The sequence below is a fragment of the Sapajus apella genome, unplaced genomic scaffold, assembly GCF_009761245.1.
Source record: "Sapajus apella isolate SASKATOON/1434 unplaced genomic scaffold, GSC_monkey_1.0 scaffold186, whole genome shotgun sequence".
NCBI lineage: Eukaryota > Metazoa > Chordata > Mammalia > Primates > Cebidae > Sapajus > Sapajus apella.
The window spans coordinates 1,109,154-1,120,535 of record NW_022437126.1 but is presented as its reverse complement, the minus strand read 5'-3'; the positions used below and the strand labels follow the sequence as shown (position 1 = coordinate 1,120,535).

General features: G+C 50.5%; 1 protein-coding gene and 1 pseudogene across 1 annotated transcript; both read left to right on the top strand.

The window, feature by feature from the left end:
* The first annotated feature begins 5,869 nt into the window (after window positions 1–5,869).
* Window positions 5,870–6,189, top strand: LOC116543352 (annotated as a pseudogene).
* A 384-nt stretch (window positions 6,190–6,573) lies between these two features.
* On the top strand, window positions 6,574–11,382 carry LOC116543351 (TBC1 domain family member 3G-like). The gene is given in 8 exon segments (XM_032268849.1): window positions 6,574–6,675; window positions 7,012–7,116; window positions 7,777–7,781; window positions 8,361–8,409; window positions 8,974–9,049; window positions 9,052–9,093; window positions 9,808–9,906; window positions 11,175–11,382. Coding segments are annotated over 8 exon segments (627 nt in total). The 5' UTR covers window positions 6,574–6,597; the 3' UTR covers window positions 11,348–11,382.

Below are 11,382 nucleotides of genomic sequence, written 5' to 3'. Positions count from 1 at the left end.
GAAGGAAGGAAGGAAGGAAGGAAGGAAGGAAGGAAGGAAGGAAGGGAGGGAAAGAAAAGAAAGAAAGAAAAAAAAAAGAAAGAAAGGGTCAGTATCCAAAAAGCAAAATCACAACCTACTGAACAGGAGAAAATACTCACAAACCGTTTACTTGGTAAGAGATACTATCTGTATAAATAACTCCAAACACTCAACAAACAAAAAACTGAGATCAGCCTGGCTGATTGAATTCAACCCATTTTGAATTCAAAAATGGGCAAAGGGGCCGTGGGTGGTGGCTCATGCCTATAGTCCAGCATTTTCAGAGGCTGAGGCAGGAGGTTCACTTGAGACCAGGGATTAAAAACCAGCCTGGGCAACATAGGGAGACCCTGCATCTAAAAAAAAAATTTTTTTTTTTAGGCCGGGCGCGGTGGCTCAAGCCTGTAATCCCAGCACTTTGGGAGGCCGAGGCGGGTGGATCACGAGGTCAAGAGATCAAGACCATCCTGGTCAACATGGTGAAACCCCGTCTCTACTAAAACTACAAAAAATTAGCTGGGCATGGTGGCGCGTGCCTGTAATCCCAGCTACTCGGGAGGCTGAGGCAGGAGAATTGCCTGAACCCAGGAGGCGGAGGTTGCGGTGAGCCGAGATCGCACCATTGCACTCCAGCCTGGGTAACAAGAGCAAAAACTCCGTCTCAAAAAAAAAAAAAAAAATTTTTTTTTTAATTAGCCAGGCATGGTGGGACGTGCCTCTAGTGCCAGAAACTTGGGAGGCTCAGGCAAGCAGATCACCTGAGCCCAGGAGGCTGAGGTTGCAGTTAGCAATGATTGCACCACTGCAGAGACGGAACATGATCCTGTCTGGGAAAAAACAAAACAAGTTATACACAGAATTATCTATTCCAATTCCACTCCTAGGTGGGGTTGAAAACATAGACTCAAGGCCAGCCACAGTGGCTCACGCCTATAATCCCAGCACTTTGGGAGGCCAAGGAGGCCGGATTGCTTGAGGTCAGGAGTTTGAGACCAGCCTGGCCAACATGGTAAAACCCCATCTCTACTAAAAAAAAAAAAAAGTTTTTTTTAACTAGCTGGGCCTGGTGGTGCCTGCCTGTAGTCCCAGCTACTTGGGAGGCTGAGACAAGAGAATTGCTCGAACCTGAGGGGCAGAAGTTGCAGTGAGCTGAGATTGCACTGCTGCACTCCAGTCTGAGCAAATACTTGTATACTAATGTTCAGAGCAGGATTACTCACAATAAGAAAAAGGGGGAAAGAAACCCACTCTTTATTATTCAGTCATAGAAAGGACTGCAGCGCTGATACATGCTTCAATACGAATGAAAACATCATGCTAAGTGAAATAAAGGCAGGCACAAAAGGACAAGTATCGTATGATCCCGCTTACATGAGGTATCTAGAATGGGCAAATTCACAGGGACAAAGTAAAACAGAGGCTACCAGCAGCTGGGGAGAGGGGAAATGAAGAGGCGCTGTTTAATGACCACAGTTTGTTTCACGTGGGGTGAAGAAAACGTTTTCAACTAAATAGTGGTGGCGATGACACAGCACTGTCAATGTACTTAGTGCCACTGAATTGTGTGCTTCAAAACGGTTATGATGATAACTTTTATGTTACGTGTATTTTATCACAGCTTTTTAGAAGTAAAACGTTATGTACATGTAAGTATTCCTTCTTTTCCCTCTGCGCCCTTTGTTTATTGTTTCGCAGCAGGATGCCCAACATAGAACATAATTGCGAGTACTCGCTGTGCAAAAGAGCCGCCTGCATTCAAGTACAAATGGGAAACGTGATTCTTTTGTTTTAAATAAATACTTAAGCACGACTTGGGTCCTGCAAGCTTCTGGACTCTAGGTCTGAGCACTGGAGCGCCTGACCCGCGGCCCGCAATGATGCCGTGGTTCCCTCCCGGCAGTGATCAAGACCTGGAATCGGTGCAGATGGTTGGATCACAACGCGCCCCTTTTCTAGAGCCTTCCCTGACTGTCTACAGGCAGGATCCACCAGGGAAAAAGACGACTGGAATTTCTCGAAGGTGGATGTTCCACACGGTCGAGGATTCTCCATGGTTCTCTTGGTTCCCTCGGTGTGTGGGGGGAAGGCTGACCCTTAGATGACCTTCGGCTTCTCGCACAGGACCAGCAGGAAGGCGCCCCCCATGCCCCGGAGGGCGTTGGACCAGCACCCTTGAGAAGGCCTCGCTCTCTTCGTCTCTGAAGACCTTCCTCCAACAGTCCACGGTGCCCGTGTACATGATGTCAGCTCCTTTGCGCCCCCACTCACCGTGCTCCGCCGCCGCCCCCTGTGGAAGGGGTAGGAGACCACGCCGGCCACGGCCGCCACCGTCTCTGCGATCATCCAGCTCACCAGGATGTGCGTGTTCTTGGGGTCGGGCGCATCCCTTGGCCGTAGGGTGCACGTGGTAGACGATGATGCCCTGCGCGGAGACCCTGAGCCCGGTGCAGGCGTCGGACACCTGGGGCTTTGTGACCTTCGCCAGGCTGTCTCCCAGGCCTCGGAACGCGCTCAGTGCCCGACTTCCCACGACGGCAGCCCACTGGGGATGTGGACCGTGCGGTCCACGACGCCCTTGCACTGCCTGTGGCCGGAGATCTGCTTCCTGGACCTGCCGCAGCAGCTTGAGCCACTCAATCGGGGCCACAGCCGTCTTCGAGAAGGTGGCGGCGATGCCCCAGCCAGGAAGACCTTGGCGAGGAGGGTGGACTGTTCCATCATGGTGGCGGGGCAGGCGGACAGCGGGAGAGCGGGGCAGACAGTGAAGGGAGGGTGTCGCGGCCTCAGCCCTGCCCCCTCGGGACCGAAAGCATAAGTACTCCTTACATGTGTACCTACATTATCAAAAACCGGGAACAAACCAAAGTATAAATGGGGAGCCGTTTAGCACACATCAGTAAGACTGAGACTTGTTTATGCCGAAAAAGAAAATACAAAATGATATTTGGCATGTTTTAATAACTATTAAAAACATGCCCATAAAGAATGAAAACTAATATACAAAAATTAAGATCATTCTATTATAATTCCTCTCATTTCCTTCCTCTACTCACTTTAACTCGTTAAATTTCTTTTCAATCTACCAACAACAAAAATATCCCACATCAAAATAATTATCCTGACTGCTGTGCTAGTGGAATGAGATCGTTTTACTACTGTCCAAAGCAGTTTCAGTAAGAGGAAAAAGAATTACTCCATGGCCAAGCCTACAAAGGCAGTCCCAAGAAACAAGAGGGAAAGCCCAAAGAGTTATCCTTCACTGTCACATTGAGCGCTTTCGTTGTTCACCACAACTAACCTCCAGGGACAGTCAGGGAAAGTCAGAATTTCACAGCAGAATACGGAAAAATTGAGAGCAAGACCTAAGCAAACAGAATGGGTTGGTGGAAGTTCTGCCATTGCAATATCGCCAGCAGCTTCATAAGCCACGAGGCTGTTCTCTGCAGCCTCCTTCCTGTCCTTTCCTGCAGCAAATTCTGCCAGATACCTGTGGTGGTCCCCTTTCTTAAAACAAACCCAAAATTAAAAAAATAATTTAACTAGGAACAATAATTTTTAAAGGAAAATAAGCTAAAGTTGTTCTTTATAATCTAAAATATGTGACAAAAATATATGTAACAATTAGCAGGTGCACTTCAATAATTTTAAATGCTCTCAGGACTTTTGTTTTGTTTTCTCAGACATTTTATATTCAAAATATGAGTAAAAATCCCACAGAAATTAACTGGGGAGCCTCTAAAAATCAGCAGAATGGTCACAGACTAAAATTAAACAAGAAAGTGGTTCCAAGGAATGGCACGGGAGTTTATTAATTATGAAATAAAATTTCTACTTAAAACATTGACACAGCACTGTGAAATATATGGCAATTAGGGAGAGGAAAAAGGGATAGGCCCCACAAAAGCAAGAGAACATAAGTAAAGCAAAAGCTAACGCATTTTTATAATAGCCTGACCATCTCTTTTTTCCAACATTATCCTTCAAACATTAAACAATCATTCTGAAATAAAAGTTGAAAACCTACATTGAAAAAATTCATGATTCTAAAAAGGTCAACTTTTAATCTTACCTTTTCCCTTCTAGGACAGAACCTACATTTTATAATAGAAAAGTTTGGACTCTTGTCTGGGCATGGTGGCTCACGCCTGTAATCCCAGCTTTGGGAGGCCAAAGAGGGTGGATTACCTGAAGCCAGAAGTTAGAGACCAGCCCAGCCAACGTGGTGAAATCCCATCTCTACTAAAAATACAAAAATTAGCCAGCTGTGGTAGCACACACCTATAATCCCAGCTTCTTGGGAGGCTGAGGCACAAGATTTGCTTGAACCCAGGAGACAAAGGTTGCAGTGAGCCGACATTGCACCACTGCATTCCAGCTTAACAGATAAACTTTAGCTCAGCCTCAACCTGAAAAAATGAAAGTATTTTTTTAAAAATCAGATTAAGTCGAGAAATTCTATGTTATTACACATTCTATCTGCCTCTGGCTTAGAGGAAGAGAGCTTAGTATTAAACAGAATTCATATCCTCCAAACTTCCTTCTCCCCTCTTGACACAAAAGCAGAGAAAAGCTGCCTCTAGGTTATAAAAACTGTCTTTTCCTTTCTGCAGTGCTACACACACACACATACACACACACACACACCCACACACCCATCTCACAGTCCAGCTGGTCAATTACCAATGACTAAAATTGTACACTGATGCTTCTTGGTTAATGCTGGTCAATTATATGAATTAACTTCTTTCACAAGATAACAACTCTTGTGTCCATTTACATGGGCAAACAGTAGCTAAGACATTTGTTCAAAGATCATCAACTTAAAAGAACTTAATAAGCAGAGCTAGGATTTGAACCCATGCAGGTCGAAAGGAACAGAATAAAATTCAAACCCAGGCAGTTTGCCTGCAGTACTCTTTTTCCTAACAGCGTTCAACAGGCAATTCCCTTAGTGGTAGAGATCCATAACTAGTTAAGACACCAAAAACCTATGGAACAAGGTAACTATTTCCACTCATCCCTATCTATTTATAACGCTGAAAATGCACACCACCTCTAAACGCGCATACCCAGCTTGCTTCCTGTTTTCTATGAACTCGTGACACTACTGTTGAACCTTTCTAGGTTCCTCTCATTCCCCTGGAACCTTTTTTCTACTAGAAAACATTCTCTCAATATTTCTTTTATAATCACATCCTAATCTTACCAAGTAAAACTATTTTATGAATAAACTACCTCCCTGATGGCTTTTCAAATAGAGACTGCTCTAGGAGAAGGAAGACTTCTAAGTTCTCCTAGCTCCTCACACACTCAATGACTGCTCTCCTGTTCCTCCAAACCCTTCCTCTCACAAGCCGACATTCTACGTTCTATTTCTCAGTTTCTATCATCCACAGACCTGTAGGCCCTTCTCCCACATTCACCAAGTATCTACAGCCAACCTATCCAACACCTGAGATCACACCAAGGTGTGGTGTGGCCATGTTCCACGTAACAGTGTTCTCTGCTCTCTACTCCAAGACATTCACTTGTCCACACCTGTAACTGTGCTGCTCCACACTAGAAGTCTTCAATTGTAAAACTCCACGTCTGGCCCATGGCTTCCTTTTTTAGTTCCTTTTCTCTGTGATTTCTGCTTAGGAACTCATCGAGGTATCCAGACTCGTTTTTGTCATTGTTGTTTTCTTTTTAATGCATGTATCTCACCTAAGACGTCCAGACTCTTGAACTTTTCACATCTCCTCCCAATCTGTCAGCTGCTCTCTCTGCTTCCCGCGTCCCTTTCCTAGCTAGCCCAAGCCCCACGATGAGATGGAGCTCACGGGCTTCTTTTTTTTTTGCACTTTCAGCTTTCTTATTTCCTGCGTGCGGTGGAGAGCCGTCCATCTTTCCATCAGTCTGGAAGGACGTTGGTGTTGAGGTTGGGGTACGTATAAAGGACAGTAACTACCATGGCTTCTGAAGTTTTGGCAAAACCTCAGATGCGTGGCCTTCTGGCCAGGCATCTGCGAATTCATATGGTTGGAGCGTTCCTGATATCCCTGGGGGTTGCAGCTCTCTATAAGTTCGGTGTGGCTGAACCAAGAAAGAAGGCATATGCAGATTTCTACAAAAATTAGTCCCGAGAAAGATTTTGAGGAGATGAAGAAGGCTGGTATAAAGTCATGATTCTAAAAAGGTCAACTTTTAATCTTACATTTTCCCTTCTAGTATAGAACCTACATTTTATATAGAAAACTTTGGACTCTGGCTGGGCATGCTGGCTCACACCTGTAATCCCAACTTTGGGAGGCCAAGGTGGGCAGATCACAAGGTCAGGAGTTCAAGACCAGCCTGGCCAACATGGTAAAACCCCGTCTCTACTAAAAATACAAAAATTAGCCAGGCATGGTGGTAGGCGCCTGTAATCCCAGCTACTCTGGAGGCTGAGGCAGGAGAATCGCTTGAACCCGGGAGGCAGAGATTGCAGTGAGCCTAGATTGTGCGACTGCACTCTGGCCTGGGTGACAGAGCAAGACTGCCTCAAAGATCATTTTCTGCCCACTGCTGGTAGACTGAGTATATAAAGGGATTCCAATGAACATCCAGGGCCAGGTGTGGTCAGTTGTCCTGTACATTCAGGAAATGAAAAGGGAAAACCCCAGGAAATACCAGGTACATTAAGCCAGAGCACAACAAACAGGCCAGGCTGTGTCAGGGGCCCAGGTCTCCAGTTGGAGGGAAGGAACATCAAGCCCCACTTGGGGGGGGTCATGTGTGCTGGTCAGATGCACATCCTGGGCATAGACGGTGACATAGGCACCACAGATGAGCTCGGCTTTGGTGACCCTCCCCGGCTTCGGAAACAAGCCAAAAAGCAGCTTTCTGCAGAAGGAAACCTTCCTTCTTTCCTTCCATCCAAAAGTGCTGACTGTGGGATGACTGCCATTTGGGGCAGGGAGTCTTCCGTCTGTTCTGAGGCAGCTTCCTCCCCTTGGCCCTGCCCTACAGGTCATGAAGGAAAAGGGGAAGAGGTCCTGTCAACACATCCGCCAGATTGACCTGGACGTGAGCAAGACACTCACAAACCATCTTCTATTCAGGGATCAATACGGAGTCAACTAAGCCCACGGGAGCCACAGGGCCCCAGCGGAGACGGGGTGAACCAGAGGGATGGAGCCTTCCCCGGAGCAGAAGCCAGGGTCACCCAGGAGGGTGACAGAGCTGCCAAGGGCTCTCCTGGCCCAGGGAGCAGCCAGCACCATGGACCGAGCAGCTCCCAGGTTCCAAGCCCTGGGCCAGGCTAGAACATGTGGGGCCAGAATCCAGGAGGATCCTGAGGAGACAGAGGGCAGCAAACAAAACCATGCACAATGGTGAAAAGTGTTCTCCCTGACCCACGGGGACCCCTGGTAGCACCCACGGGAGGGCGGCAGGATGGAGGGCCCGTGAGCCTCCCCAGGCAGCACTGACAGCACCAAATGCTGGGGGCATTCAGAATGTTGGAAACTCTCATCCAGGTCTGCTGGGAACATGACATGGCACAGCCACTTTGGCAGCCAGTTGGGCAGTGGCTCACAAAGCTCAATGCACATGAAACAAATGTCCCCAAAGTGTCACAGATACTGAACCCAATGACTTGGAAACTGACGTCCACATGAAACCTGCATGCCACATTCACTGCTTCATTCATCATCACTCACACACAGAGCCTTCAGGGACAATCTTCAGCATGGGAATGGGGCGAGGAAGGCTGGTTCTCTCTTCAAACAGAAGGCTCGGTGAGAAAAGGGAAGGAGCCAGTGATGCACGCACGAACGTGGGTGGATCCTAGATGCATTTTGCTAAGACAAAGAAGCCAGACCCGAAAAGCTACCACTGTATGATTCTCATTCGTAGGCCATTCTGGAAAAGGTCAAACCAGAGGGACTGAGAACCGGTCTGGGTGACCAGGGGCTGATGGAATGGGGGAGGCTGACTGCATAGGGGCCACTCTGGAGACTTGGATGAAGGAATCGCTCCAGGAGGGGCTAGAGCGGTGGCCATGAGACTCTGCACATTGGGTTAGAACCGTGGCGGAACTGTACACCCAAAGACTGAACTGGCATGTGTGCAAACTGCAAAAAATCAATCAAAGCAAAAATGGTTAGTAAACTCACAGTCCAACTGGGATATCTGCATTTCATAGATGTGGATTTTACTGAAACATTTCTTAAACAGCCAAAGGCCCTGAAGAGCTCATTGCTTATCTGGTGAATCATTGAAATCTGAAATGGGATTTGTCATTAGGGTTTGTAGACAAAGTGAAACTAACAGCATCTCCATAAAACAAACAAAAGCCCCCTTTCTTGGTTTCCTAGGCAGCGGGAACTATTCCATGTCCTGCTAGACTATTCCGAGTATGACCTGGTAAGTATTCCCAGGCAGTGACCATATTCCCATTTTCGAGGCCATATTCACGGGTCATATTCCCATATTCACCAGCATGAGTGTCTATTGGGGGTGTCATTGCTTCTTTCAAAGTCAGTATTTGTGACCCACCAGGACATGGAGGGCATGACTCTAGCTCACCGCTGGCATAAACCTCCAAGCAAGGGCAGTGGTCTCAAGGGGTCTCCAACTGAGACAAAAAGGAGTCAGCGCCCCGACTCCCGGTGTCACCTGGGCCTGACTACCACTTCTTGGAACAAGAAATGACACCCTCCTCCTGGGGCTGCCCCAAAGCCCAGGAGCTTGGCGGTGTCGCACGAAGGATGTCACTCTCAGGAGACATTCTGACAAGTTGCTGAAGTGCCCGATGGACACGGCTCTTGTCATGAAATGAATTTGCATCCTGAGGAAGCCTCTTGTTCAGAGGAAGCCTCCCCAGTCATCTCTGCCCTCTCCAATGACATGAGTCCTCCAAGGTGACCTCAACACCCAGGTGAGTCCTTCCACGGTGATGTCCTTCCATGGTGACTCTGGCTCTTGCAGGAGGTGGGCTACTGCAGAGACCTGAGCCATGTGGCCGCCTTGTTCCTGCTTTATCTGCCTGAGGAGAATATATTCTGGCACTGGCACAGCTGCTGAGCAGTGAGAGGCACTCTCCACAGGGTAGGTGGACAACTGCCCCTGGGGCCTCTTGCTACGAAACCTGGGGATGGCCACCCTGGCGAGGTGATCTCAACTTTCAGTGAAGGCACCTTCCTGTGTCACCAGCTTGTTGGGAGCCTTTAGGGTGTCTCTGCTGAGGGTCCCACAGGAGCTCGGGGCTGAACCCCAGAGCCCAAATCAGAAGCCTGTCATCCCCATCAGCAGAGGGCATCTCATCCTCCCCGTGACCGCCCTCTGTGTCCTGGAGCCAGGCCCTCCAGCTCTGATTCTGTGGAGCAGACTCTCCCCTGCCTGAGAGTCTTCCTGCCCTTCAGCTGCCCAGGCTCCAGCTACCCTTGGTGCCCACGAATGGCTGGACCAAGCCCAGATGGCAGCATCTCCCCATCCTGGGTCCCCTGGCCCGATGCCACTTCCAGGAGATGACCACAAAGCCCAGCACCCAATCTGTTCTGGCCGCTGTCTGCCGTGGCCTCAAAGTCAGTCTTGCCGTCCCAGCACCCTGGCCCAGGAGGCCCCCAGGAGCACCTCCAGCCAGGCTCCAGGGGATGGTCCTACCCTTCCTTTCCAGGGCCAAGGCCACATGGTGGAGTCAGCAGATGGGAGGGTGGGAGGCCTCAAGGCTTGGGGGCCTCTGCAGCTGCCCAGCTCTTCCAGCTGACGGCTCCACATCTTGGGAGAGGGATCTTATTTCATGATGGGCTGGGGGCTTTTCAGGATTCCACAGCCCAAATGGTGGGGCAGTCCAGGGGCTCCAAGACCATCAGGAGCGTGTGGTACCCACGTCACAACCCAAGACCATGTGGCATCTGGTGAGTTTATAGTCCTCTCAGCTCTTCCCCAGAGGCCCTGCATCACGTGGAGCTGGAGGAGCAGGGGGACTGCTGCCCCTCCAGGGGCTGGTGACAGGCTGAGTCACAGCCAGGGCCTGACCTGGGACGTGGGGTTCTCCGTGGGCTGGCAGTTGGGGGTTTTTTCCAGCCCTGGAGGAGACAGAGGCACAGGGACTGGGGCCCAGCTCCCGCAGAGCAGGGCTAAGGGCAGTGTGTCTCCCAGGAGTGCGGGAAAGAGACCGTGTCGTGGGGAGCCCTGGACACCGCCCAGTGTTCTGCACTTGGGGAGGGGTCTTCAGTGGGCCCTGGAAGAGGGAGGTTTCTAGAGCAGCCCAGGGGGCCCTGAGCACCTCTGTTCCTCCCATCAGGACAAAGAAGGACTAGGCACACAGGGCTCCTCATTAGGCTGGCTTCTCCGGATGCTCAGTAATGAGGTAAGGAGGCACAGGGAGTCTCAAGGACCCTCCTTGCCCTGCAGTGTCCTGCTTCACCAGCTCGGGGGTCTGGCACACCCCCAGCCCACAGGAGGCACATGCAGGTCCCCACAGGACACACAGCAAGACCCTCTGCCCCAGAGGGAACATCCCAATGCAGAGGCCAGGGCTGAGGGCCAGCCTCATGGGCAGACTGGGCCAGGATCTCACCTGGGAGGGCTCAGGGAAGCCTCAAGCCATGGGCAAGCCCCTCTCTCCAGAAGCCACGTCCCCATTGAAATGAGTGCCCCCTATGAGGAACTGCAAGACCTTGTCTGACCCAGCCTCCCGGAGGGGTCAGGCCACCCTCATGGGGAGGGCACTGACTCTGGGGACTGAAGCCTCAATGGGCCCAGCTTAAGGCCCCAGCCTCAGCCTGCAAGGGCCAGGTCTTCCCACACCTGCTGTCCCCACACATCTCTCTTGGGCTTGCCCTGCGCCCAAGACATCAGAGGAGTAAGTCCACCTATGACCTGGGGAGCCCTGGGGTCAGACCCCAATTGACCCAAGGGAGCTCCCTCACACTGTCCTCATGATCCTCTGTTCTGGCCCAGAGGGAGGTCTGGCCGGGTGGGCTGGGAGGGCACAGTGACACCGAGCCCATCCCCCACGTGGCCCAGATGAAAGTGGGGGGTGTGGTGAGCACTGCCCTGCCCAGGCCGCCCCCCAGCCACAGCCTCCTGTGCACATCTGGACCCCTGGGGTGGCCACAAAAGGATCAGCACCGCCCAGTGGGAGACTGAAGTGGCCATGGGGTATGGGCTCTGACCCCTCCCAGGGAACTCTCCTGGCCTGATGCCCACCCTGTCCCTAGAGCACCTCCTAAGAATGTCAAAGTCTGGCCTGTGGGCACGTTTTCAGGACCTCTTCTTCCATACCGGGGCCCTAGATGACAATGCTATCCTCAAACACCTTCGGGCCTCTAGGAAGAAAATCACAAAGAAGCAATGAGGACCTGCCATACCCAGGTAGGCTCCAGTGCCAGG